The 27,950-nt window shown below is 41.8% G+C and overlaps 2 protein-coding genes across 6 annotated transcripts in view; one reads left to right on the top strand and one right to left on the bottom strand.

The window, feature by feature from the left end:
- The window catches only part of HVCN1 (hydrogen voltage gated channel 1), a 33,010-nt gene extending 30,984 nt beyond the window's left edge, over nucleotides 1-2,026 (top strand). For all 3 annotated transcript variants that reach the window (XM_061384783.1, XM_061384782.1, XM_061384784.1), the window contains one exon: nucleotides 160-2,026. In XM_061384783.1, coding sequence (XP_061240767.1) covers nucleotides 160-225 — 66 coding nt within the window. In that variant the 3' untranslated portion in view covers nucleotides 226-2,026. The remainder of the gene's footprint in view (nucleotides 1-159) is intronic.
- Nucleotides 511-27,950, bottom strand: TCTN1 (tectonic family member 1). Of its 3 annotated transcripts, XM_061384780.1 has the most exons (15): nucleotides 27,666-27,948; nucleotides 24,262-24,382; nucleotides 18,782-18,912; nucleotides 17,553-17,698; nucleotides 15,886-15,973; nucleotides 13,948-14,057; nucleotides 12,463-12,483; nucleotides 8,174-8,317; nucleotides 7,512-7,637; nucleotides 7,030-7,115; nucleotides 6,359-6,499; nucleotides 4,273-4,435; nucleotides 2,071-2,196; nucleotides 1,496-1,640; nucleotides 511-602 (listed from the first exon to the last, which is right to left on the bottom strand). In XM_061384780.1, the coding sequence occupies exons 1-14, from the start codon at nucleotides 27,883-27,885 to the stop codon at nucleotides 1,497-1,499; spliced, it is 1,767 nt and encodes a 588-aa protein (XP_061240764.1). In that variant the 5' UTR covers nucleotides 27,886-27,948; the 3' UTR covers nucleotides 511-602; nucleotide 1,496. The 3 variants fall into 3 exon arrangements, 2 of the variants coding, with proteins under 2 accessions (XP_061240764.1, XP_061240765.1); XM_061384781.1 differs by having other exon boundaries at nucleotides 511-1,640; XR_009730374.1 differs by lacking the exons at nucleotides 511-602; nucleotides 1,496-1,640 and adding an exon at nucleotides 3,072-3,170 and having other exon boundaries at nucleotides 2,110-2,196; nucleotides 27,666-27,950.

Genomic DNA, 27,950 nt, shown 5'->3' with positions numbered 1-27,950 from the left:
CTGTCACTGCTGGGCCCCGACTGAGTGATTTCCATTAGAAGCGTGGTTTTCATTCAGCTCTGGGGCCCAGTATGTGCCTGGGGCTCACTGCATGACTGCCACGTGCCTGGGGAGGCTCAGAAGGTAAATTCGGTTATTTGTCTGCTTTTGTAATAACAGGAACAAGAAATTGAGAGACTTAACAAGCTATTGAGACAGCATGGACTTCTCGGGGAAGTGAACTAGATGCACGCCTTCTCCAGCTCAAAGGGAAGACCTGCCTCATGGGCTTGTGACAAGGAAGACAGCCGCCCCTCTGGGGCCATGTCGGGGAGAGATTTGGTTTGATGGCTTTGCCTCACTGCTGCCGGCTCGGATTCTGGGGGACACAGCCTTTTAAAGGCTCTATTTCTTCCTTGGTGTGACTGAGAATGTCCCACCCCACACTGTGTAACAAATGTATCATAAACTATATTTTCCTCACGTTGAACACTTTACTCTTGCTTGAAAATGAACAAGCTGGACAATTACTAGCCATATATAAAATTTAATCTCATCAAATGTACAGTTTTCACTTTTCACATGTATATTGAGGGATCAGTACATCCTTTCATATGAGCACTCTGAAAAACAAAAAAGAAAGCTATTTTAGCTATCAACACATTCTAGAAGTCTTTTACATGTCCAAGCTGTTCTAAATAGCTAACCACAATTTCCCCCTAAGGAGGCCATTCTCAAGTACCCAGCCCCCTCCTCTGCATCCTCCAGCTTTTAGCTGGCTCCACCTAGTTCTGCCACCTGACAACATTTTCCTCAGTTACTGTACAATTAATGTATAAAATAAACTCTCTCCTTCCCTAGGGCCCTCCTACTAGATCCTTTCCCGCTTCAACTGCTTGGAATCACTTGGTGGCATCCCAGACCAGCCCACTAAGTGGAGAGCAAGCTAGCTCCGGTGCCTGGCGCAGAAGTGGCAATTAGAGCCAAGACTCCACTGTAATTAACATGACATTTGGGGGAAGATCCCCTTGTGAGGCCTTGTCCTCTACTCGCATGATTTTAAACAATTTGCTATTTTTATACTCATTTCAGCAGGACCTGAAAAGGAAGAAAATCCGAACTAAAAATAATATTTTTAAAATAATTCATTTTTTTTTTTTTAAATAACTCACTTTTAAAGCAGGGGATGAATAAACTGGATAAACCCTCAATGCCTGCACTACCTGAAGGCCTGTCCTCGTGTCTTCTCAAAAGTGCAACTTAGTTTCCACATATGACCTATGTGTTGAGGGTACTGGAACTGGCTAAGACCAGACGATGCCCCCTTCTAATGTCAGACCAAGTAGAATGACATTCCAGAAGGGAGACAAGAGGAGGGAAGTGAGAGGAGAGGAAGTGTGCTGGTCTGGGGGCAATCTCAAGGGTTATAATAAAGTGGAATGTCTCCGAGGGACCGTGGGCCCCACACGTGCTGAATTTTGCAGATACGGTATAGTTTCCTTATTTAACGACTTACATCAAACAAATGGGAAGAAGAAATTAAAGGGCAGCCTGGCGTTGATGGTTGGCCGAGCTCTGAAGCCTGCCTCTGCAGGTGCAGACACATCCACAAAAGTAACCGCGGTGGAAATAAGAGTCGTCCTTTCATTTCCTGAGTTGGTCTGTAACACAAAATCAGAATAATGCAAGCCCTGCCCTCCAGTGTGTTATCAGGATAACGAAGATGGGGCAGCTTCCATGCCCTTCCTCACCCAATAGCTGTCATTCATGAATCTGATAGGTACATGGAGGGCTCATCAGTCACTAAGTCAGAGGAGAGGGACAGTTTTCACTCAGGTTGTCCCTCACACACTGATGTCATTCGTAAGTCAATTCTGACAAGAATTTTAAAGATCAAATCTAAACAAGAATGCAAATGTGAACAAAACCATTTTGTTCAGTGGAGGTTTTTCCTCTAAGTAAATGGTGACTGCTAAATTGTTTTAAGAATTCAGATTGTTTAATTATTATTTTTTACAAAATAATAAATTTCACCTATCACAGTTGAGTTTTGTCTGGCCTTGTGTCTTGTATCTTTAAAATTAGGCCTACCTCAGGAAAGGAAGATGAAATTAGCCTTGCAGTTACATTGACTATTTTGGCCTGTGGGTTCAATAAGGATCCGTATTTAGTCCACTGCACTTCTACCGTCAAAGCCACTGGGAGCTGGCAGGAATCCTGTACAATAATATGCCATTAGTCAATTTGAGTATTATACAACCTTAAGTCAAACTTAATCTGCAGTTCAGAGTTTTAATTATAAAATGTTTCCCATATTACAAAATGTTCTGAACAAGAGAATGAATAGACTCTAGAAGTTCAGATAAAAACAGCTTAGAAGCAGCATGTATTTTAAAAGTACTCAATGCTCCAAAAAAATTTTAACACCTAAAGCATAATTTTTCCAGCCCTTCCTGTTTCTAAAGAGACCAGCCTTACCTGGGAGTTGTACCCCCAACTATGGAGCCTCCGGGGCCCTGACAGGTCTAACTGCACCCACCCATTTACATCTACCTCAGAGATTCTTTAGGAAAGCAGTTGGCATGGGGGGAGGAGGCAAGGGAATACAGTATTTTTAATAGTCAGGAATTAAACCTCACTGCACATCATGTTAAAATGTACTTAGAGGAAATTCTCGTCCTTTCTTTTCGCTTATCTGATTTCATTGGTTGGCAATTAAGATGTTACCTTGGGGTATACAGGTGCTGTCTTAAGTTTTCAAAGAAGTTAACTCTGACTCTCAGTCGAGGGCACTGGTGCCACAGTGGAGCTGCCCAGTTCAGGCCTGGACACTGGAAGCTGGGCCTGAGACCTCTGCCCCAGGAGCTTTGTTTGCTCAGCCCTAAGGGGAACATGGGTGAAGGGGGCCTTCCAGACCTCTTTCCTGTCTTTACAGTTTCTTCAGCTGGCAAATGTGATCATGTTAAAGCTGCCCGATGGGGAGATGGAATTCCACTGGAGTATTCTAATTTTTGTGTATGTATGTGTGAAATTTTTCCACAATGAAAAGTTTTTAAAAATACATTTCTTTGGGGCATGCAAAGCTAGCATACCTGCTAAATTTGGTGCCGGCTGAAAAGGCAAGGGTGGAATTCCTTGGCTTAGCACTGTCTCTTAAGAAATTTGCAGGCTCAAAAATCCTTGCGAATATCCTGTCATTAGGAGAAGATGCAACACGAAGCTGGTGTCAACTGAGCCCAGCAGATGCCCTCGTGTCGGCTCTGCCTAGAAGGCTGGGATGAAACCCGCTCCAGGCCCTCTAAGCTCCTGACTGGCACAGACCCCGGCAGTGCTTGTGTCCATGCTGCTGCCTATCCCGCCACAACTTATGTCTTCCCTTCTAAGGGAGAAGTAACAACTGGACATCTTAACCCATCTGCAAGAAGCTAGGAGCAATCTGCCTGGTTCACAGAGGCGGCAGAGCTGAGCCAAGACTTAGCTGAACCGCAGGAACTGAGTAATCACGGATCTCTACTGGGGACTCAGTGGGGAGGGTGGGATCGGAGCTAGTGAACTAGTCCTCACCCCACTGTCCCCATGCTATAAATGTGCTAAGCAGATAATGAGAGACCTGAAGAAACAGTGACAAGAAAAAGCTGGGCAATTAAAGGATAAAGATGGAGAGCACGCCTCCGCTGACGGGGCCGGCCCACACTCTGACTGCTGAGACAAAAGAAAAAGGTGGGCAGAAGAACCACATGTGATCTGGAACCTATTTGTAGGATGTCAATTTCCATTAAACTCTTCTGGGAACTTTAGAATTGAAAGCTCTCATGGGTGGAGTGCTTTTATAGACCAGGGAACAATGGATGGGACAGCTCTGCAGATGGGAGGAAGTCTTACTGAAACAGAACACTTCATCTATCATATCATGATACCTAGAGAAGACCTTGCACAACACCAACAAGGAACAGGATGGTGACTGGTAGTGGTCCCCATTTATAGAGTGACCACTAGGCACGATTAATATTACCCGATTTTAACTCTCAACAAGCCCTGAGGGCAGTAATACAGCTATGAGGAAAAAGAGGCTCAAACCCGTAAAATCGCTGGCTGAATCACTGCTAACTAGGGGCAAAATCAGTATTCAAGATCCAGGCCCATCTGACAACAAAGTCCGAACTCCCACCCACAGCCACCCACCCCCTCAACGGGTGCCCCCTGCCTCGCCACTGCCTCTGCCTCCCCACAGTGAGAGGGGCAGGTGCACGCTGGAGACCACTAGCAAGTGGCCTTCAGCTTCTCCCGCGTTACCTTCACATGGGATGTCTGGGTGATGAAATAGATGGGCACCCAGTCCAGCACATTCTGGGCCTGGGAATTTCCAAAAGGGGCCACGTAGTCTGGGAAGCCCTGACCCTTTAGCAGGCTCTTCATCTTCTGCGCCACCAGCCGACATGTGAGAGCTTTGGTCAGTCTTTTGGCAAGGAGAATGAGGTCAAATGAGGTGACTGTTCAAACCTACAGTTTTTTCTTTTCTTAATAAATGTCAAGGTCATGTTTAATTATGACATTTCTCTAGAACACACAAAGTACTAAAAATAAGAAACAAGGACATCTGTCTCAAGGTATTAGCCATCTTTATGTTACATCTGCCAAATACCTCACTTTAATACAGTGTTGCTGCTGCTACTGCTAAGTCGCTTCAGTCGTGTCTGACTCTGTGCGACCCCATAGATGGCAGCCCACCAGGCTCCCCCGTCCCTGGGATTCTCCAGGCAGGAACACTGGAGTGGGTTGCCATTTCCTTCTCCAATGCATGAAAGTGACAAGTGAAAGTGAAGTCGCTCAGTCGTGTCCGACTCTTATCGACCCCATGGACTGCAGCCTACCAGGCTCCTCCGCCCATGGGATTTTCCAGGCAAGAGTACTGGAGTGAGGTGCTATTGCCTTCTCCGTAATACAGTGTTAGTACCCATAATATCTCTGATTATAGAATATTGTACCTGCAGTGTTTTTTATTTTTACATTCCTCAACAATACACATATTCTATTTTCTCACTCTCCAAAAAGGGGATTATTTGAAATTAAAGTGTCTCTCACTTTGTGAAATTTTGGTTAGCCAGGGAGATGAATCCAAAACAAAGTCTCCCAAACTATATTCCATGGAGAAGCTCTGTACAAGAAGGGTTCCATGGCCAAACATTTGAGAAATATTACTTACCCATGTCCCCATTGAAGTACACTGACATTACTAAAGACTCTGAGAAGTGCTTACTTAGTAAGGAATCATGTTTTGAACTTTAATTTGGTGTTTCCCAAAATATTAAACCACAGACTTACCCTTGCTGACATTATGGAAATGTATCCCACAGAACCTCCTTTCAGAAATGCTAGTCTAACACGATCAGAATAATGTAAATGGTGAATTTTGGTCTAACCAAAATGATGATGTAGATACCCTGGGGAGATACAAGGATGGGAAGCAAGTGGCCTGTCGGGTAGGGGACCAAAAGAGAAAGAGCCAAATCCTCACCTCCCGTGGTGGGAACTCAAATAAACAAAGTCGTAAGAAAATAAACAAGGATCTGCTGTACAGCAAAGGGAACTACATTCAGTGTGCTATAATAGCCTATAATGGAAAAGAATCTGAAAAGAATATAACTGAATAACTTTGCTATACACCTGAAACATTATAAATCAACTTTATACCTAATAAAAAAAATAAAAAACAAAAGTCATAAAACCAAAAAAATCAAGAAGCAGCACTATATATGGGTTATTTAAAGATCTGGGGACCAATTTTCAAAAACTCAACCATAAGAGTTGAAAGTGATTGCCTCTGGGACTCTGGGATAGGGAAAATGAAGGTAAGAAGTGCTGTCTTAAAAAAAAAAAAAAAAAGTCCTGTCTTTAGAACAAGCCACACAGAGCTGTTCAACATGTTTGACAATAAAAAGATAAATAAAACATACAAAGCCTTGATATTTTTACTCTGCCATATCTGATAAGCAAAAAGGGTTTTAACAATTTCCCCTTGAATCATGACCACTAATAATATGCTAATGAGCTTATCAGCTGATGCAGAGGTTTGATTAAAATGGGAAGTGCTAGGTAACTAACAAGGACCTACTGTATAGCACAGGGAATTCTAATCAATACTCTGTAATGACCTATATGGGAAAATTAAAAAGAGGGGATATATGTATAATGACTCACTTTGCTGTATACATGAAACTCACACAACATTGTAAATTAACTATACTCCAATAAAAATTATATATACATAAAGTGGGAGTACAGTGGGAGAACACAGGGAAACCAATGGGAAGAGTAAGAGTGTTTTTGTTTTTTTTGATCAATGAAAATAGGCTCCAACAAAAGCAAGTTACTCTCTTACCTGAGTTTACAGCCAGACTGCATGTTGTAACCAAATAATACTGGGGCCCGGATCCCCTCTGCTGCTAAGCAGTCTTGCTCAGTTGTACTACGAAGAAGAGTAAGTTGTCCATATCTATTTGTGGTCTGAATGATCCCAGACATTCACAGAAGGTTAAGGGAGTTGCCCGGTACTGAAGCAGCAGATTCTTAGGAGATGGTGTCACGTGTGTGACATGAGATTTGAGTGAGACCCAAATATCCCTTCTCTAGGCCGTGGGGATTTTGATAATTATTTTCCAGGAGAAGGAAAAATAGTTGTAACTGTTTTCCTTGATTAGGAGAGCCTCAGAAGAAAAATTCTCAAAAACTGGCCCTTCAAAATTAATTCCACATTTTCAAAACCACTAATTTAACAGTCTCGGTTTAAGTGCAAAATCAAATACCTCTAAACGTCTGTCAACCCTTCTGTCTGAAGGCTTTAACTGTAAGACACTGCCAGTCCCCTGGGCCACGCTGTCCCACCCCATCAGGCTCCACACAGCCCTGCCTGCTGTGCAGGCCAAGCCCCCCGAAGGCAGCTCTGGCCGAGACCAGCCTCTCCAGCCCTCAGGACCCTCAGCAATCAGGAGAAGTGCAGCCCACACGCATGGACAGGGAAATGAAGCTTTTCTACAGAGCCAAAAAGGATATCCCTTCTGCGGCTGAAATCCAGCAACTAACGGGAGCCCCACCACATAACCAGGGTTTCCACTGAGAGGAACTGGCTTTGCGTTTTGCTGAAAGACAGTGCAGAAATGCCCCCAAGCAATTCTCATTTTAATAAGGAAATGGCAGAGGGAAAATGAAATGGTTTTCATAATGAAATCTGGGATTACCAACCAATGAAAGAATTTCTCCCCCTACTCAGAACTATAAATATATCTGCGGAGTGTAGGAGTACATCATGCTGTGTAAGAACAAGCTCACAGGGAGGAGAAGCTTATTCCCAAGTGGAAAAGACACAAGGACTCCGGCTGGATTTTGTGACAAGCTTCCACAGGCTACATGTGAGCCCTTTGTTCCGAACAAATGGTTGTAGTAATACTTCTAATTTGAGATTTTTTTCCCACTAATTCATGATTTCTTTATACTTGGCAATTATTGATACTTATATGAAAATTTATCAAGCTTACCTGAATAAAATAAATTTCAAACTTTTGCTGGAGTGGAACCATTGCACTGCTCACTGCTCCCAGAAGAAGAAAGAGATCAGCTTTTATTACCTCACCTGCATCTGTATATGTGAGGCTGTACGTCACCTAAAAACAAAAGGATACTTCAGATACATCTGTTCCCAATATGTTTCTGTAGCTGTGTTAATAACTCACATTAAGAAAATATACATCTAGGAGGCTATCCCCTCCCACTTCTCATGCAGAGAGAGAAGCGTGTGTCTCCTGTCCAACCGGATTATGGGAGGTATTAGCTCAGCATAAGCCCCCACTGACAGGGGCATCTGAGCCTTTCTGTGCCCAATCACAGAAGGTACAAGTCAGCTGGCCTGAGCAGAATATAAGCAGCCTATCTCTGCAGATAAATGTGTTAAAACAACAGCAGTAGCAACAAATTATGATGTATGCTTATAAGTTACAAGGTTTGTGGAGAAAACCACATGTGATTACTTCAGGGACAAAGAAGTGACCTCTGATGAGACAGAATAAAGGCAAGCAGGAGGCCAAGACAAGAAAAGCAATACCATCGGATGGGCCAGAGGGTGGCCAGTTACCCCTCAGGACCACACCTGGCTTGAGCAGGCCACAGACAGTGAACTTTCAAAGCCAAACTGGGTGCCTACCTCAAGAACGACGTTAGTGCAGATTTTAATATGCCCCGCCTCAACAACACCCTGCTTTGATACCCGCAGTATTTCCGTGTCTTCCAGTCGGGTTAGTGTTTTATTTAGAGACCGAATGACAATGGACTGAACCATGATAGGGACCTGCAAAGTAAAGTCCTGGGTTACCAAACACACACCTGAACAGAGGAAGTGAATGGGTAAAAATAGTGTAAAACTTGAAACACACCTCCACAGATACACTGCCAAGGAGGTAAAAGCAAGCTATAGAACAATACGCATACTAGAATTCCACACTTGCAAAAACACAAATATTTATTTATATGTAAATACAGGCACACATTCACATAGAAAATATCTGAGATGGATATAACCAAAATATTAAGTGATTACCCCTGAAAACGTTCACACAAAAACATGCACACAAATGTTCACAGCAGCATTCATAATAGCCCCAAAATGAAAATAACCCAAATGTCCATCAACTGATGAATGAATAAATAAAAGGTGGTCTAGCCCTACAAAAGGATATTGTCCATAAAAAGAATCATCCATAAAAAGGAACGAAGCACTGACACATGCAACAAGGGAGATGAATCCTGAGAACACGGTGCTAAGTGAAAGAAGCCAGATACAAAGGACCACGTACTATATGATCCCATTTGCATGAAATGTCCAGAGTAGGCAAGTCCAGAGAGACAGAAAGTATATACAGTGGTTGCCAGGGGCTGGGGGAGAAGGCTGGGGTAGAATGAAGCGTGATAGCTAATGAGCACAGGGTTTCTTTTTGGGGTGGTGAGAATGTTCTGGAATTAGATAATGGTGATGACTGCATAACCTTGAGAATATACCAAAACCCATTAAATTGTACACTTTAAATTGTAAGTTTTATGGTAAGTGAATTATATCCCAAACACACACACACACACCTCCCATCATGCCATCAAAGACACACGTACACTCTCACCTCCAACCACAGCTCCTACTGAGAGATACACTTGCTCTCTACACGCACATGCACATTCTTCACAGAGTCCCGGAATCCATCCTCCTAAACCCCCACCACGTCTCTGAATATGTGCTTGACCCAGTTTATACACAACTTCTACACACACCCTTATACACACACGTACTCATGGTGGGATCATGAGGAAGAAAAACACAAACAAATTTTTTTAAGCAGAATCAAGAAACCCTGGTTAGATCAACGCTACTAAAGGACATTTTTCACTTATGGCCATCGCCAGTGGAGTGACGGAGCACCAAGCAATCCTTTCAATGGCTTGAACCTCTAGATATTTTGGCCTCTTTGTATCATGAGACAAGTTTGACGTTTGCTCTAAATCTCTGCTCTTAGAAACCACTGTTTAGGAGGGAACTTGCATCTGTTTGTTCATATTGCTTTGAACTTTGCCCTCAACCATGTACTATGCTGATTATAATTCAAAATTACTAAGTATTTAAGCTGTCATTTTATAGGTAAACAAGTAGTTCTTATGTGTCTGTTCCCATGACCAAGAAGACCCGCAACTCTCCCTTGATAGTCAAAGCTCTAATCCAAGAACATGATATTGTTCAAAAGCAAAGGTGAGCTGTCATGCGACAGAGCTGCAGGTTGGCAACTCCACTCACTACAAAGAAAGTCCTCTGCATTACAGGAGTTCCACGCTACCGGTTAATTAGCTATAGGGTAATTAGCTCTTAAGGAAGTCATCAAAAGATAACCCTGGATTCCTATATCTGAAATGCCCTGATTCAGCAATGATATACTGTGTTCCAAGCAAGCACACACCTTTCCATACCAGCCTCTGAAGAAGCCATCCCCGCGGCGTGTGGGTGTGACTGGCAGAAAGTGAAGGGCTCAGTTTAAATTAGCTTTGTAAAGACTGAGAGAGCAGTGTAAGCGCAAGAACTGCGCGAGGCTGTCACTGTGCATTCAGTCTCGAGAACAAAAATGGGAGGGCTGCTCTGGTTTCCTGAATGTCCTATTCAATCATATCCCATTCCCAAACTAACCACTGGCAAAGAACTAAAGCCCACTTAGCAACGAAACTACAGGGCCGTGACAATCTTTTGTTGATGGTTCAACAAATATTGACAATTCCAAGCAATCACAATGAGCTTCGATTAGTGGGAAGACTGGATCCAACTTTTATATTCCTGATCTTCTAACAGACTTTGGAAGCTGCATTTAAAAAAAAAATTTAGACACATCCCTGATATTAGGTGACGTCCTTCGGAGCTTTGATGCCACACAGATCTGAGCAGAAAGTCCCAGACTGCCATGGCTTGACTGCATGGCCATAGGATATAAAGAAAGAATGTGTGCGCAACTTCTAACCTGGGGCTTGGCACACAGTAGAGCTGGTCCAGTCATCGCTAAGAATAACGTCTCTGGAGCCAGATAGCGTGGCTTCTTATCCCAGCTCTGTACTTCCGCGCTGTGTGGCCTCGGGCAAACCAATTCATCTCTCTGTGACCCACGTGCCAGACAGTGCCAACAACAGGACCTGCCTCCCAGGATCACTGGGACAACCAAAGGACTGCAGACACGCAGAGCACCTGAGACAGCACTTGGCACACAGTATGTGCCTTTGAGTAAAGTCCCATTATTCCTCACAATAGGTCTTCCCTACTTGACTGAACCAATCCTCAGTCATTCAATTAACACCCAACCCATGAAGGGCCTAATACCTTCCATGCACGCCTTAGTACCAATGCTACATGGCGGACAGGGCAGCTGTCCCCACAGACAGTTCAACTTTGAATGGCACAATAAATGCACTTTTTAGGACTTCCCTGGCAGAATCCACCTGCCAATACAGGGGACACGGGTTTGATCCGTGGTCCTGGAAGATCCCACATGCCATGGGGCAACTAAGCCCAGGTACCGCAACCCTTGGGCCCATGCTGTAGAGCCCAGGAGCCGCAACAAGAAGCCACTGCAATGAGAAGCCCTCCACACCGCAACTGGAGAGCAGCTCCTGCTTGCTGCAACTAGAGAAAGCCCAGGTAAGGCAATGAAGACCCGGCACAGCCAAAAATTTTAAAACACAAATAACTTTTTTTAAGTACTTTATTAGTGATCAGAGGTATTTGAGAGCTAGTCTATTATATGACTGTCAAACTGGGTCCCTGGGAGCTGTAGTGTTCCTCACAAGCGGCCAGAAAGGAGAAAAGTGGGCAAGTTGGGCAGGTAAAGGGTTTCTGACCCACCTCTGCTCCTACCAGGGGCTTTGGATTCAATCGTATTACATACTAGGTAGGCTCTGCTTCAGATTTCACTTGAAGAAGCACTGTAACTAAAGTAAGTTTGAAAGCACCTTCACAGATGAGGAAATCCAGGGCCACACACAGTAGTGTGGAGTCCAAGGTCAGACGACTATCCCTTTCCAAACGTCTACCTCACAAGTTTGTGTCCAGAGACGGAATGAACTCAGTCACAGCAGGTTCCGTGGTCTGCAGTGCTTCCTGCGCAACAGACGCCGTACCCAGAGCCGGGCCTCACATTATGTGCATTCTCTCCCTCCAGCCTTACGTCAAGCCTCTGGGGCAGACACTACCATCCACCCACTTGCGACTGGGGAGACTGAGGCAGGTGTCATATGAGAAAATAACAGCAAAGCTGACCTTTGAACCAAGGCCAACCAAGGCTCTGGGAGCTGATGACAAGGTCAATGCCTTGGCCTCCTTGGGGACTGTGGTATTCACAGGGAGGAACAGGGTACAACCCCAAGAACAAGAACAACCCCACCATCTTTCTCTCTGACATAGCTGCAAAGAGACTGTAGCCTCCTGACCACGGCTCTCCAGGGCCATGGGCTGGGGCCATGGCTTTGACTAGAACCTACCTGCAACTCAACCCTGGAAACTATACTGACTGTGCTCATCTCCTACACAGATGTGTACGTTCACTGGGCACAAGATTTCTTTCTATCTTCTACACTGGACAGACAGCATCCTGGGAGCTAGCCAGCCGTCCTGACAAGAGGCCAAGCAGATATCAAGGGATGCCCTGAAAGCACAGAGGCCAATCACGCCCCTTGTCAGTCAAGACACCTAGGCCATTTAAACATGAACAAGTGTGGACTACAAAAACTAAAGGAATTGGAAAGTCTGACCCTTTTGTGATAATAAAAGAATGATCTACTAAGGAGTTTCCCTATTTCATTTCTGCTTGCTTTCTGGCAAATGTTTTTGTTACTGGCAGTAAAGTACCCTTCCAGCTGTAAGTGTGTTCATTTCAAAGGGCTCTAAGGTAAGATGATAAGTCCATTAAGTATTCTTACCTCTATTCCTGAACCAGGCACCTAGATGAAAAAGAACAACAAATCTTGTTATGTGCAACAAAAAGAAGCACTGTTATTGCTTTTTCAGATGATGCATTAAAGGGCATATTCCTCTTATTAAAGACTTCTTAAAGAGAAAAACAGAATTTCCTTAATCAAGGCTTGCCACCCACATATTTTTGTATCTGTGTCATCATAAAAGAGGTAACTTTACATTTTCCTTCTATATTCACTTCCTTCAGACTGGGAGCTCAATAACACAGCCCAACAGAGCGTGTCTCAGGAAGCCTCCATGCTTCAGTGTAATTATCCAGTATTTTTCACATGGTCATCAGTGACATAACACTGTAGAGAAGACACAGCTCCCCTCCTTCTGGTCACTTGTGCTGTGCCTGTCCTCATGGGAAGGATACCATCGCCTGCCCAGGTGGCTCCACAGTCTCCTGGTCTTCCTGTCTCTAGCCCAAGCCCCCTGGAGGCCAAGCTCCTGACTTGCCAGCATGGCTGGAGCTCTCTTCCTGAAGGGCTCTGCCGCACTCCATTCCTGTCCCTACACCCCCAGTCCCATTTCTCCAACTACAAGAGGCCCTATTAGGCCAATGGGAGCTTTTGGGGAGGGGGTTGAGTAAACATGTCTGGGGGTGGGGGCTCTGGGATGAAAAGAGAATTGTGCCTGCATGCCTGGGGGACTGTTTACAGGACAACTGTGAGGGGCCACGTGCACTGGAAGAATTCACAGTCGTAGATGGCTGACTTCGAGGAAAGAAAGAGGGAAAGGCTGGGAAGAGGAAAAGCTAAAACTTGATTCTGAAAAGTGAAGTTCAGATGCCATGGAAGACCCCCCATCCCCTGCCACCATCACCACACTCCCCTCTCAGTAGAAGGAAATCAGAAGGGGATGGGGGCTTTCACAATAATCACATGATTTTTAATCACTGAAAAATGTCTTCTCCCCTTGCGACCCTCCATGTCACCCACCAAGTGGGCCAGTGGCCTCTCCCATCTATTCAGTTCAGGCTTCAGTCACCACAACCAGGAATAAAGGGCCGCTTCTCTTTCTCCAACAAACCTATTTCCTGTCCTTTCCTGGGTATTTATTTTATCTGCCAATCAGAAATATAACTTTTTGGTGCTAGTATGATCATTTCTGTGACAGACATTAGATGTTTTTATAATTCTGAAAGTTTTGGTTATTAATAAAGGCTTTTTTAATTCAGGAGACAGACATCAGTGGTTACCATCAAAATGAATGAATGCAAAAAAGAAAAAAATGAAAGCAAATTATGAGCTGACTATATAAAAATAAAAATTATTTTAAGTGATTATTTCAATATCTTTGGTATCAGTACACCAAAGAACTGGAGATGAAAAATTCTGAGTGTCAATCATGTACTGAAATGATTCTCTACTTGTCATATTTTAAAAGGGTACAAAGAACAGAAAATAAACCCAATGAATCGAGTTTTACCTCAAAATAATTCTTACCCTCAAAATTTTAGGGCTGCTGTAATAAGCCATGCTCAGGGTTTCCATTTCTTCACAATGTTCCAAATTTATCCTCCTGGTGCACTTAACAGCTTGGTTAACCAGAAATGCTGGAAATCATAACATTCCCAAGGAAAAAGGAAAAAAAAATTAAAAAGAAGAAAAATGTCTAAGAAATTGTAATCTAAGTAAAACTGCGAAGTTATGACATGTATACAATATGCTTCAGATAGAGTATAAAATGGAGAAGGCAATGGCACCCCACTCCAGTACTCTTGCCTGGAAAATCCCATGGATGGAGGAGCCTGGTAGGCTGCAGTCCATGGGGTCGAGAAGAGTCGGGCACGACTAAGAGACTTCACTTTCACTTTTCACTTTCATGCATTGGAGAAGGAAATGGCAACCCACTCCAGTGTTCTTGCCTGGAGAATCCCAGGGACGGGGGAGCCTGGTGGGCTGCTGTCTATGGGGTCGCACAGAGTCAGACATGACTGAAGCGACTTAGCAGCAGCAGCAGCAGAGTATAAAAAATTATTTTTCAAATATGTAATACAGTCACATGATTCAAAATTCAGAAAAAGATTTGAGGAGTTGTCTCCCTCTAACCCCTAACCCCCAGTAACCACCAGTCCCCTTCCCCAAAGACAGTCTGCATGAAGTTTCTTGTGTATATTTCTGGAAATATCCTATATTTTCAGAAAGTGTGTGTGTCTGTGTCTGTGTGTGTATACACACATACTCTTTTTAAAAGTATTTCTTTCCCCTTTTGGAAACAAACTCACAACATATATTCTGCCCTTTGTCTTTTTCACTGAGCAATGTATCTCGGAGTTCAGTCTGTCTTAGTATGAAGAGCTTCCTCCTCCTCTTTTTAGGGATAACTCGCATTCTATTACAGACACACCATAATCTATCCAACCAGTTCCCCACTAATGGAAGTTGTCTCCAGTTTTGCTCTAACAATGCTGCAATCTATCATTTTGCATGTGGGCCAGAGTTTCTGTAGGACCAACTTCTAGAAGTAGAGCAGCTAAGTTAAAAGGTATATTTGTCTGCAATTTTGATGTATGTTGCCCAAGTGCCCTTCACCAAGGCTGTACCAATTTTCAGTCCCACCAGTGATATAGACAAGCGCCTACTTCTCCACAGCATTAAATTTCTTTACGCTTTGCAATCCATTGGGTGGAAACGGTATCTCAGTTTGGGTCTAAATTACACTGCTCCTACTGTGTGAGCAAGGTTAAGCCTCTTCAACAGAACACACTTCCCTTCATGTAGCAAGTGTTGCTTCCTTAGGCCACACGCTATCATCCACAGCTTAGCGGGCTTCTGCATAGTGAGGCTGGCTAAGGACGGGGGAGCCAGGCCTATTGCCTTCTGCTGCTAAGAGTGGTTACTCCACAGAGTCTATGATGCTCCTGAAGGAGAAGCAGGACCCATGGGAGGCAGCTGCATGGGTTGCATCCCTGCTTCACCACTGCCTGAGTAAGAAACTAAACTCATTTTCTCAGTTCCTCATCTCAAAAATGAAGATAACCCTCCCTGAGAGGACCATCGTGAGAATCAATGGGAAAAACACATGCAAGCGCTTAACACCACACCCAGCACACAGTTAATCAGTGTTAGCTACTGACAAACTTTCGCTCCAGTGACAAAAGAACTTTCCAACAACCTCAAGAGTTAAACAACTGAGTGGGCTGGTTGCAGGTAGTGAGTTCCCCATCACGACGAATGCTCAAGCAGTGACCACCGGTGGCAGAAAAGATTCTGGCACCGGGCAGGGGTGAGGCGGAGGGACTGAACTATACAAACTTTGAAGTGTCGTTCAACTCTAAGACTCTGTTTCTAGTTACAAAGTTTGTTTATTATGATTGCTATAAATTTAAACTAAGAGCGAACTCTGTTTGCAGAGAAAAAGAAAAATGCCCACTCTCTTACCTGCAGGGTTATTATCAGTGCACAGAGATGATGTAAGGGGAGAAGGAAATCTCAAAAATGAATCTGAAGTCTGCAGAGGAACCCCATACTGCAAACAGAACAACCAACAGCTGTCAGGGTGCTACTCAGGCATCCGTTCAACACTCACTACACAGCTACTACGTGACCAGCAGCACTGCAGGGATGGTTAAAGAATAGATGCGGTCCCTGCCCGCAGGGAGCAAACATCTAGCTGCCCCACCCTTTTCCTTTTAAGGCTGTGTGTTTCTGTGTATGCATGTTACAGAATTTGCAGGCCTGTTTATTCTAGGCTATTCTACTTCCATCCCACTGGAAGGTTATCTAAGAGGCTGACACAGGTGCAGCAAGCGGGGAACAAGCCCTCTCCTTCACTACAGCTGGGAGAATAAACTCCTGCAATCTTTCTGGAGGGCAAGCTGGTATTGGTATTTTAAATTTCCATTCATTCTGACCAAGTTAACCCATTTATAGGAACATACCTTATGGATTTAATCGGACAAAAAAATATCTATAAGAATGCTTACTGTGGATTATTTATAACAGCAAAAACTTGAAACGAATGTCTATTAGATAGTGGAATGGCTCCGTAATAAATAATGACACATCCCTGGAAGGAATACTCTGTATCAGTAAAATGCAGCTCCAACTCTGGCTCCTTCCTATACCCATGTTTCCCTCAACACTTCAATGGGGACATCACTTAAAGTGAAGCATCCTTCCCAGGGTTGTGTACAGTGACGTCTGAAGAGCTCTGCCCAGTGCCTGGCAGCTGGGAAATGCTCCAGAAATGGCCACTTTTATAGTGATGTGGGAAGATGCATAAAATTGATCATGAATAAAAAAGGATATTTATAGCACAATGTGGATAACTAGAAATTTCATTTCTGCACAATATTATACATATATTTTAGTAGATGCATTAAAAAACCAGGAACATACACCCATCTGTTAAGTGATTTTCAGTGTGCACTGTTTATTTGTTTTTGGCCAAGCCACATGGCTTACAGGCTCTTCTTTGCCCAACAAGGGACTGAACTTGGGCCATCTGCAGTGGAAACGTGGAGACCCAACCACTGGCCCCCCAGGGAACTTCCTTGCAGTGTGCTTTGGTTTTAACTGGACATGGGGGCCTTTCCATTTTTACTTCTGTGCTTCTATGCCTTCACCTTTTAGAACTAGCACAGGTTGTTTTATACTTCTCTTTTAAAAAGATGCTTCCAAAAATTATGACATTTAGTCAAAGTTAACACATATTTAAAGGCTTATGAAGGGATGGATAACAAATACCACACATCTTCCCAAAGTCTGTAAAACTACACACAACTCTGAGAAGAGGAGCCGGCCTCCAGCCTATCCACTCTGTTTCCAGCAGCATCTCTCAAGCACTTTGCTGCATCTTTTGAGGTAGAGAAGAAAACATTCTGCAGAGACAAATGAAAGCTTACCAGAGAATATATGCCTCAAAACTCTATGTTAGAATTCAACTGCTCAATTTTAATTTTCATGATTTTTGATCTACAGGCACAAACATTGTTTCTTGGTTTATAATATCAATTCTGTGTCCCAGGGAAGCTAGCTTACTGGGAACATACTTATAAAAACAAGATATTTATGACAGGATGAGTGGATTTAAGTTCCTGGCTCACCTCATATTTTGCAGTTTGGGGAGCATCCAGTCTGGTTGAAACATCTGATTCTGCATTCAGTGAAAAACCATCAGGTGCTTTCATCAATTTATCAAAACTACTTTCATCAGTCACTTCTGGATTAATAAAGGATAATGCAGGTTTATCTGTTTTTAGAAAAAGTATTTTAAATCAGTATAAAATATGATATGTATAGCATATACAGTATACATAGTATTTAGGAAACAATCTTTAGTAGCAGTAAGGCTGCTGTGGAAACATTTAAATGTCTCTACATATTCACTTCCCCCAAGATTTCTGGAATCTTATTAAACAGACTCCCCAGGCATGGCCTCTTTCTCTACTATGGAAGCAAGAGTTTCTAAGGCCTGCAGGTAAACAGCACAACAGAAGCCAATACTAATCAATCTCTCTCTCCAGTCCACGGACTCATAAACTGCATAAACCTCTCAGGGGCAACTCTCTCCAGATGGCTAGGGGAATGAAAGATCCTGTTTCTACCCTCACACAGCCACCTCCGAAGCCCAGGAGATGATGCGCTCTGTGCGTGAGAGGTGGGAGGAGGAGGGAACAGGCTGGTTATGTTCACTGGGCCTGCTACAGTGACTGACCGGCCATTACTGCAGATTACAAACCACAGAGCATCCACCTAAATTTTTAAGTGCAAGGGGACAAAACCAAAATATAAAGACATTCGGAAAACATGATAAAGTTTAATTGATAAAACCATGAATGTGTCTCTGATCTTGATAATGTTTTATACATTGGAACTAGACATCTAATTGAGCTAAATGCTCAGATAAAAATAAAGATCCTGTTTTCATGCAAATACCCTTAGTAAAAATAAAAGAGAAAAAAGGAAATTGAAACCAAAGCTGAACCTGACTCTCAACCATTAAATCAGGAGGAAATGCACGCACACACACACACAAATAAATCTAGATTCTTAGGCATGTCTACATTTTATAAACACCTTTGAAATAAAATAAGAGAAATAAAGCACGGGATTTCAAAAGACAACTACAAAAGCACAATTAAAGAAAACGTGCATAGCCACAGGTTTATAAAGTTACTTGCAGTTATCTGTGGAATGGTCTCAGGATAACCTCTAGCCAAACCATAGAATAACTGCTTTAAATCTAACTTGATGTGACATTTTTCCATAAAATAACTTTTAAAAGAAAAAATTTTCCAGAGTTTCACACAGTATATCAATATCAAATACTTACAGTTTGTAATATGAACACAGAAAATAGATGGGTTGATCTGGTCGACAAGTTTAAATACTCTCTGAGGTGGGTCTGCTGTAAAATTCAATGAATAGACAGCTGCTTTTTGACTACAAAAGTGACTATCACCCCTGAAAATTAAAAAAATAATAATAAGACAAAGTTTTAAGGCACAAGCACACAATCTTAGCAAGATTATTTTAGAACTGTCAGATGCTTGCACTGTACTAAGTTAACTACATGGAGGATATTTATGAAAGTGTGATGTGAGAATTGAATCCACTTTTATTTAGTTTATTCAGTGTTAAAATGTTCAGCATTTTAAACTTTTTCCTCTAACAGTGAAAATATTAAGACAACTAGAATAACCTTTAAGAAAATCTTGTCAAGTATGGAATACAGATGAGAAATGATTTTGATGTAAATGAACCTTGCATACTCTGATGGAATATTAAATTATATAAAATTTTGCAGAACTTCAGACTGTTTATAAGTACCCAGAATGGATCCAAAATTCCTGTCTTTAGAATAAAGCTGTCTTCATAAATGAATGTGAAAATGAGAAAAAGTAACATCATCTGTAAGTCTGGGGCTTAGAAACTGCGGTATAGTCAAGTCTTCAACCAATCCCAGACTTAACAAACCCTAATCAATTTGATATAGATACAGACATGGTTTAGGGAGATACAACAAAAATGAGATCATATTACATACCACTTTAAGGCCTTTTCCCACTTAATATAGAGTGCCCAGTAGTTCCCATATCATCAAATGTTTTCATATTATTATATGGTTTCGCTGTATACCAATTTATTAAGCTACTCCCAATTTTTTTTAACCAATCCTCTACCGTTGACCTAGGCTGTTTATAATTTCTCCTGATTATATATAATGCTTTAGTGACACCCTTGTTCATACATTTGTATTAATGTCTCCAGTTATTTCCTTAGGCAATATTTCCTGAAATAGAATTGCTGGGTCAAAAGGTAGGTACAAAATTTGAGGCTTCTGAGACTTACTACCAGAGTGCCTTCCAGAAAGGCAAGATGCAACCTTACCAACATTGTAGTAACAAGAGCACCTATTTTGCTGTACTCTTGCCAAGACCGCATGTTATCAGTTTTTACCGTTTGCTAATTTCATGGGCAAAAGCCTATTATCTCATTGCTTTAATTTGAATTTTCTCTTTTACTAGTGAGGTTAAATATTTTTCCATATGGTTATTGCTCACTGGTATTTCTTCATGAGTTGATTAATTTTTATGAGAAAGTTTGTCTTCTTGACTTCTAAGAACCCATATCAAGAATCCCTTCTGAGTGTTAGAAATACTTCTTCCTAGTTTGTTAATCGTTCAGTTTTATAGTGTTTTTTTTGTCACACAGAAGTTTTTTTTTTTACGATCATCATTCCTCTTTTAATTGAGGTATGATTAACTGATTTTTTAAAATAATGAAGTTGTCAACCTTTTCTTTTATAGATTGCCTTTGGGTTTATCTTAAAAGACATTACCCAGGACTTTCCTGGCAGTCTAGCAGTTAAGACTCCCCACTTCCATTGCAGGAGGGATGCATTCAATCCCTGGTCGGGAAACTAAGATCCTACACGCTGTATAGTGTGGCTAAAAAGAAAAAAAGACATTTCCCTAACCCAAGATTAATAAATATTCACATATATTTTTTATTCATTAATTTTTTTAACATTTCACTCTTCTACCTGTTGGTAATTTACTTCAGTGTAACATTATGAAGCAGGAATCTAATGTTAGTTTTTCAATAATCATCCTGCATCATTTACTGAATGATCCAACCTTTACTCCACAGATGTGAAATACCATGTTTACAATAAATACCATGTTTACATTAAATACTTAAGTAGAAAAAAATACTTTAAGAAAACTGGCTGGTGTAAAATCAGTACACACAACTGATTTTTGGCCTTCTATTCTCTTTCAATGACCTACTTATCCATAATGAATTAATACACATTATATTCAATATTATAGTGTTACAAATGCTTTAAACCTAGTAGTTTGCTCTTCTTATTCAATAACGTCTTGGCTGTTCTCATCTGTTTATTCTTCCAGATGAATTTTAGAATCATTTTGACACATTATCCCTCTCCCATCTGACTGGAATTACATTATAACAAATTGAAATGTATATGTAAGTAATGATTCTACCCATCCCACTACACAGATTATATCTCTCCATTTATTCAAATGTTTTATGTCTCATTATATCTTGAAGTTTTCTTCACATAAATTCTGAATAGTTAAGTTTAATTCTATGATGTTGTATTTCTTTTGGTGTTATGATTAGAATCCATTTCCACTGTATTTCTGGAACGGGTATTGCTGGGGGATTGAATTATTTTGTAACTGGCCTCTTTTCCAAATGCTCTGTATAGTTCTAATGGTAAATGAGTTGCTATCATGGGCATAAAGAGTATTTTCGAAAAACCATGAGTAGTATAAATAAGAAAAGATCCAGCACTGAAAATCTACGAGTCATACTGGGCCTTAAACGACGAGGAGGAGTCAGACAGAGAGGGAATGGGAAGCTAATCCAACTGCAAGAATGGCACTGGCCAAGGATGGGTACTGTACTGATGGTGTTTAGAAAGAGAGTACCAAAGCTGCGTTGGACGAAGGATTCCAGATGGGGTTGCTAGGAAATAAGATGTGAGAGAAGCTGGGATGGATATGAATTCAGGTTATGGATTCCATAGGTAATGAGAGTTCTTGAAAGTTCGTTAGAAAGGGAGTGACAAGATGAGGCATGAGCTTATGAGGAGGAAGGGAGCAGGAATGGACAGACGTGAGGGCAATCATGGAGGAAGATTCAGCAGAATGGGACTCTTGACCCTCCCCTTCCAGTCAGCAGTGCTCTAATCCTGTGCAGTGAATCAGCATTGCATCCGTACATTTCTCTCTAGTCCCACCGGCACAGCCTTCTGGGTGAGAGCCTTCTTGGTTCCCTGCCACCAGGCCTGGCCCCTGGGAGCCACTGTCCATGCTGCTGCAGAATTTATTAAATTGGAGATCTGATCCCCTCACTCCCCAGCCTCCTGAAGAAGCCAGGAAAAATCCAAACCCCTCAGCATACACACAAGGCCCCTCAGGACTTGACCCCTGCCCTTCCCCACACTCCTCTGGCTCCAGCCTTCCTCAGCCATGCTGAGCTACCTGCAGTTAAGGCAGCAGGCTATACTCCTTCAGCCCCAGGAATCTGCCATGTGGCTCCCTCGGCCAGGAATGCCCCCCCTAATTCCATGCTGACCAACTTCACTTGTCCTTCAGGACTCAGCTCAGCTACTTTTCTAGAAAGACCTCCCTAGTCCAGCTGTCTGGGTTACAGGCCACTCTCTCAGTTCTCCTAGAGTTTGGTGCAGAAACTGCCATCCACTCGTTTGTCTCCCTTACTCAATGAGCTCTTTGAAGACAGGACCATGTCTCACTTGTCTTTAAATCCCTGGCACTGGCACACGAGAGGTGCTCAAGAAAGGTATGGTGAACTGTAAGAGACAGCTTAGCCGTGAGAAGGCAAGGAAAAGGCACAAGTCAGGGGAGCCTCTAGGTTTCTGACATGGGTTTCTGCCTGAAAGAACAATGGTAGAGAAAGTCAAAGGGCTACTCGAGGGTCAGTTATTCATTCATCCATTCAACTCACTTTTAATGAAGGCCGACTACATGGTAGGAGCTATCCTAGGCACTAGGGATAAATGACATATAAAAGAGATAATTCTTACTCTCAAGAAGCTTACATCTAATGAGGGGAAAAAGACACTAATCCACTAATCTTAATGATAAATTTATAATTTTTTGAATGGTAAGACTAGTTTATGACAGTTCAGTATATGTAAATAAACCTTCTATGAACTGGAATCTACATAACAAGAACACCCAATTAATTGGACTATTAGTTTTCATTATTTCTATACTTCATATTTAGGAGAAGGCCACAAGCAAAACTAACTCAGAAAAACCCTGAAGTTCTTTCCTGAGAGCACTACGAATTCAGTTCTAATTTCTAAACCATGGTGCCACAAACTACACCAAATCTTGTAAATAAGTTTTACTGAAATGTAGTCACACCCATTCATTACATGCCTGCTTTTGCTCAACAATGGCAGAGTGGAAAAGCTGAAACAGAGCCCACACAGCCTGCAGAGCTTCAAGTGTTTATTACATGGCCTTTTACAGAAAAAGTTGGCTGACCCCCATTCTAAATAGTCTATATCTAAAATTACAGTATTGGCTATTTTTTAAGAACTACATTCTAAATAATGATCGCAAATCAGAACAGATACCTCACTCTCAAGCTCCCGGAACTTACTAATGCAGGAAAATAGAATGATTTTCAACAAAGACTGAACCACAGTGTAGTTCAGGTAGCCAGAAAAATAATCTGACTACAACACCCCATGCTCTAGGCATTTTAACAACATCGGAAGTAGATAGGATTTCCCATTGGTCAATAAAATAGTTTCTCATGGGAAAAACACACTGTGCTTCCAAAAAGCATTCAACCTATCAAATTTCAACTGCTAAAACTTCATACAAGACTGAATTTAAATTGGCTATCTCTGAATAATAAACTGGTCCCATCCTGAATAAATTAACTTCTTATAAGTGCTGTTATTTTATCAAAAAGCTCTGAAATCAGAATTACAAGAACCAGGTAACTGAGAAGAAACTGTTTATCTTGCAATCGACTGGGAATGTCATTTCCCATTATTCTCCTACACAATGTGAACTGTGAGAATTCCTGGTAGATTCATCTACTAGAAAGGTATAAGCAAAGCTTTCCCTTCTAATTTTCGTTAGAAAATTATGTCCACAACAAAAGCTGTAAAATTAAACTGTACTTTTCACCCTAGGCTATACATGAGACTAATTCACAGATACAAAAATGTGACACCTTATTTGTTTACAAATCAAAACGAAACGTAGTTCAATCTCTGAACACAGATTTCATTATAACCTTTGTGAAAAGTACACTCTCACTTCTTTTTTGCCTGCACCATCATCTGGCTGGATGCAAATAAGGGATAGATACTGTTCTACACAGGCTTCCCAGGTGGCTCAGTGGTAAAGAACCCATCCGCCGATGCAGGAGTTTGATCCCTGTGTCAGGAAGATGCCCTGGAGAAGTAAATGGCAACGCACTCCAGTGTTCTGGCCTGGGAAATCCCATAGAGAGGAGCCTGGCGGGCTATACAGTCCATGGGGTCACAAAAGAGCTGGACACGAGGGCTTCCCTGGTGGCTCAGTCAGTAAAGAGCTGGACACAACTTAGCGACTAAACAGCAAAAACTCTTCAATATATTGATTTCAACAGCACAGCTTCTGAATGATGCAGAATTCAGGAAATCAGCCTGAGTTGATTTGGGTTTTTTCAGCCTGGGGGAGTTTTCACTTTCTGTCCCCAAATTTCATAATCTTGGTCCAATTTTATCAAAACTTCATGTTACAAACTTACGTGACAACTGGAATTGAGCAGGCAGAAAAGACACTGAAATCCACGGAGCTGCAATCAGGATCACAACAGCAGTTGACGTCACACTGTGCTGGAGACAAGTCACAGACACACAGAGCAGCAACTACAGAAACGAGAGAGGTGGGGCGCAGAGCGTCACAATCTGCAGCCAGTGACTGCCCCCTGCCACTGCAAAGTACCAAAATCCATCTCATACAAAGGTCCGTTTTATTCCCTATTGCACTTTGGGGGAAATCTGTGAAGTGAAATGAGTCAGTTTGAGCATGCCTCCATCTGAGATTTTCCCAAAGTGGCCAATCATCTGACTCACTTGGAAAGTTCTGTTTGCACTCTCCCTACAAAGACTCTGATTTGGTAAGCTAATTGTGAAACCCAGACACCTGGGCTTTTCAAACACTTTTCAGGTGATGCTGATAATTAAAATAGGTTTAAGAATCAACACGGTAAATCACTTGCCTGACCATAAGAACCATCGGTTTAATATTGCAGATTTCTAAGCTCCTCTGGAGATTCCAATTCAGAGGAAGGGCCCACTTAAGGCTACTAAGAATCAAAATTCTCAATTTTGTTCCTCTCCTCAGATGTAACCTGCAGCTTTGAAGCTGAGTCCATGTTCACAGGCTATTGGCCAAGAATCAAGCTGGCTCAAGTTCCTTGTACTTGGGGTTCTAGAAATATCTTTGGTAATTCAGACAGTAAAAACATGGGAAGAGGTAGAAGCCCCACTTAGCAAGTTTTAATTTTTAATAATGATGACCATCTGGATTTTTAATTCCCTGTTTCAGGCTGTCAAACGGGGAGGTGTGGGGGTGAGGGGAAAGTTAAATAGCAGAGCATGAGAATGATAAACACTGAACTCATGGTAGTTTAATAATTGCTGGAAGGAGGGAGATCAGTTCTTCAACCTTACCTGTAACGTTGTTTCTTTTTTTTGAAAAAGGATTTCATGCAAAAAAAATTTTTAAAAAGGGATCTCAAGCAAATGCTGGTAGACAATCCATACAACATTCTTATTAGCATTTATGAATTATTTTATAATAAAAATGAGCTTTAGAAGGAATTCCCTGGCAGTCCAGTGATTTGGACTTGGTGCTCACTACCAAGGCAGTTCAATCCTGGGTCAGGGAACTCCAGACTCCAGTCTGCGTGGTGTGGCAAAAAAAAAAAAAAACTTTAGAAAATATATACCTCAAAAAAGGTACAATAATAAATTCTGGGAAGATGAATGTCAGGAGAAGAGGAAATTTTTGTCAGTGAATACACAATCCATTCTTAAAGACACAAAAGTTTCTCCTCTAGAGTTTACATGTTTCTCTCTAGCCAAGAACTCCCTTGTGTCCTTAGAAAATTATAACACCTCTCATGTACACTAAATAATAAAGTGTTGAGTAAAAAATAAAGTGTTGAGATACCCTGCCTTATGTGTTTGAAACGAATCTTGATTTTACAAAACCTAAAACCCTTATAGTTCCCTAGTAGCTGTAAGACTACTAGGGACAAAGCAATAGTGTTTAATAACTCTACTTAGGAAAGAAAAAAGGGTCTCTATCCAAGATGTGAGTGTACTTAATCAGCCAACAAGTTATCTGCTGATTACTCGCAGGGTCTGAGTAGCACTCAGCTGCTCTTCCAAGCCTTTTCACAGCTATAGGGTACTAATGAACAGAGCTCAGATTTGAGATGAAAGTTATCCTTTTCTTGTACCTGTAACCCATTCTGCAAAGGGTGGTCCAGTTCTCCACTCAGAGTCAGTCTCCTGCTACAACCTGTACCTAGGTTGTGACCTAAAATGAGGCAAGTAATTCATAAACCTAAAAAATGGCAATAACCCAGGGACTTCCCTGGTAGTCCAGCAGTTAAGACTCTACCTTCCAATGCAGGAGGCATGGGTTCTAAGCTCCTACATGCTGTGCAGTGCAGCCAAAAAAAAAAAAAGTTAAAGAAAATTTAAAAAAAAAAATTTTTTTTTAAGTTAAAGTTAAACATTAAAAAGTTAAAAAAGAAAAAGTTAAAGAAAATCGTCATAACCTAACATCATAAAATTGTTAGGATTAGATGAGACACAACGCAGAAGAAATCCTTCGCACAGAGCTTGCTACATAGGAAGTAGTTAATGTCAGCTGTCATTTATTACCATTACTTGCACAGATCTAACCAGAGGCCCTTTAAAAAGACAAAGGAAAAGTGCAAATTTATCCTCTCATACTGGAAAAACAGTCCTGAACATATGACCTATTAATGATGGTTCAAGAATAGCTTCAATTTGGGGGATAAAGTGCATTAACAAATGAAATACTTACATGGATAATAGGCAACTCAGCCAAAAAAATCTTCAGAGATTTTCAGATATTGAATACTCTGCTATATTTTGTCCCAAATTATCACTTAACTTCCCTGCTAAATCAAATCAACAATTTCAATATAAAACAAAGTTTTTGTATTAAAATAGCAAATATGTTTCTCTGTATTTTTTCTGACAGACTACACAATTTATAAACGAGAAATAATGGTTCAGTAACTTAAGTTCTAGAGTTCAGAAGGTCAGCCAATGATGACTTTTTTATTTACTAATACTGAGCCTGACTCAATTTAATAAAGATTTTTCTTAAGAAGGGATTAAAAAAAAAAAAACCACTGCATATCTATTGGGGTTACAGAGGACTTAAAAGGGATTTTTTTGAGATCACAAACCCATTTGACAAACTACTTACTGCTATGAACCTTCACCCCAGAAAAACGCTTATTCACAAAAGTTAGCACTCGATTTTGGAGTCAGATATCCCCTGAAGTCATCCATGCTAAATCAGATTACAAAAGTCACTAGCTGTGTAACTCAAGGATTAGATCATTTTCTAAGAAATATGCTAAATATGCTAATTATCCTTAAAGATGAATATTAAGAAGTGGGCATAACCCCTCACCCCATAACTCCCTACCTTCAACTCAACACAGGAGGACTTGACCTAGTCATTTTCTGTAAACTAGATTTTCTGCATCATAATTGAAAAGCTCAACGTATCCTATGCACTTAATTCCCACAGTTGCCTAGAAACTTTCAATTTCAACTGAAAAGCTGCAAGCAAGTATTCATTCATTAACACCTTTGGCATTAGTGTCGTCCAGGACCACTGCAAGTACTTCTAAAGATTTTTATATTGTCACACTTGGCTCTCTGAGCTTCGGTTTTCTCATCTGTATGACAGTGATAATAACAGCTACCTCTAAGGGTTGTCGAGAGAATTAATACCTATGAAACACTTAACAATGACTGCACACTTTAAGTGGCCAGTAAACGTTAACTATCGCTATTATTACCTCACCCGGGCTACCAACCCCCGCAGGTTGAACCACTGTAGATCCCCAGGAATTGATACTTGGTTACCCACCATCTGTGACCGGGGCGGGTCTGGGGCTGGAGAAGGGCCTGGAAGCCCTGGGGATCTCAGAAGGCTTAGAAGATATTACAGATCGGAGAGTCGTCGGGACCGGTTTGGTGGAGTTGAGGCCCTCCGTCGTTATCACCGGGGGGGTCCCGGCCTGGGCGCTCACGGAGGCCCAGCAGTCTAGGAGAACGAGCAGGAGCCGCGGAAGGTCCCGCGGCCCCATTGCTCAGCCGCTAGCCGAGCGGCCAGTGGCTGGGTGGCTGGGAGACCGCGCGTTACCTAGCAACC

This window comes from Bos javanicus, chromosome 17 (assembly GCF_032452875.1).
Source record: "Bos javanicus breed banteng chromosome 17, ARS-OSU_banteng_1.0, whole genome shotgun sequence".
Taxonomy (NCBI): domain Eukaryota; kingdom Metazoa; phylum Chordata; class Mammalia; order Artiodactyla; family Bovidae; genus Bos; species Bos javanicus.
Note: the sequence above shows the minus strand (reverse complement) of the source record. Positions and strands in the feature narration are given on the sequence as shown.